Consider the following 219-nt stretch of genomic DNA (forward strand, 5'->3'; position numbering starts at 1 on the left):
TTAACAAGAAGGACAACACATTTAGCCACCACGAGCTTCCCACAAAACGCCTCGTGTCTCTGCCCCTACTCACGGCAGGCCAGGTTGAGAATGGAGCATTGTTCCGAGGGCACCCACAGGTTAGAGGACCCTGTGTCGAAGATCACTTTGAAGTACTGGCCGGGGGTACCGATATAGATGGGACCGTAGTACTGGGCCTGAGGCAAAAAGGATAATAGG

General features: G+C 53.0%; 1 protein-coding gene across 2 annotated transcripts in view; it reads right to left on the bottom strand.

The window, feature by feature from the left end:
* Positions 1–219, bottom strand: part of LOC119587064 (lysosomal aspartic protease-like) — a 16,396-nt gene that overhangs the window by 10,021 nt on the left and 6,156 nt on the right. For both annotated transcript variants that reach the window (XM_037935813.1, XM_037935812.1), the window contains exon 3: positions 74–197. In XM_037935813.1, coding sequence (XP_037791741.1) covers positions 74–197 — 124 coding nt within the window. The remainder of the gene's footprint in view (positions 1–73; positions 198–219) is intronic.

Source organism: Penaeus monodon, chromosome 22, assembly GCF_015228065.2.
Source record: "Penaeus monodon isolate SGIC_2016 chromosome 22, NSTDA_Pmon_1, whole genome shotgun sequence".
NCBI lineage: Eukaryota > Metazoa > Arthropoda > Malacostraca > Decapoda > Penaeidae > Penaeus > Penaeus monodon.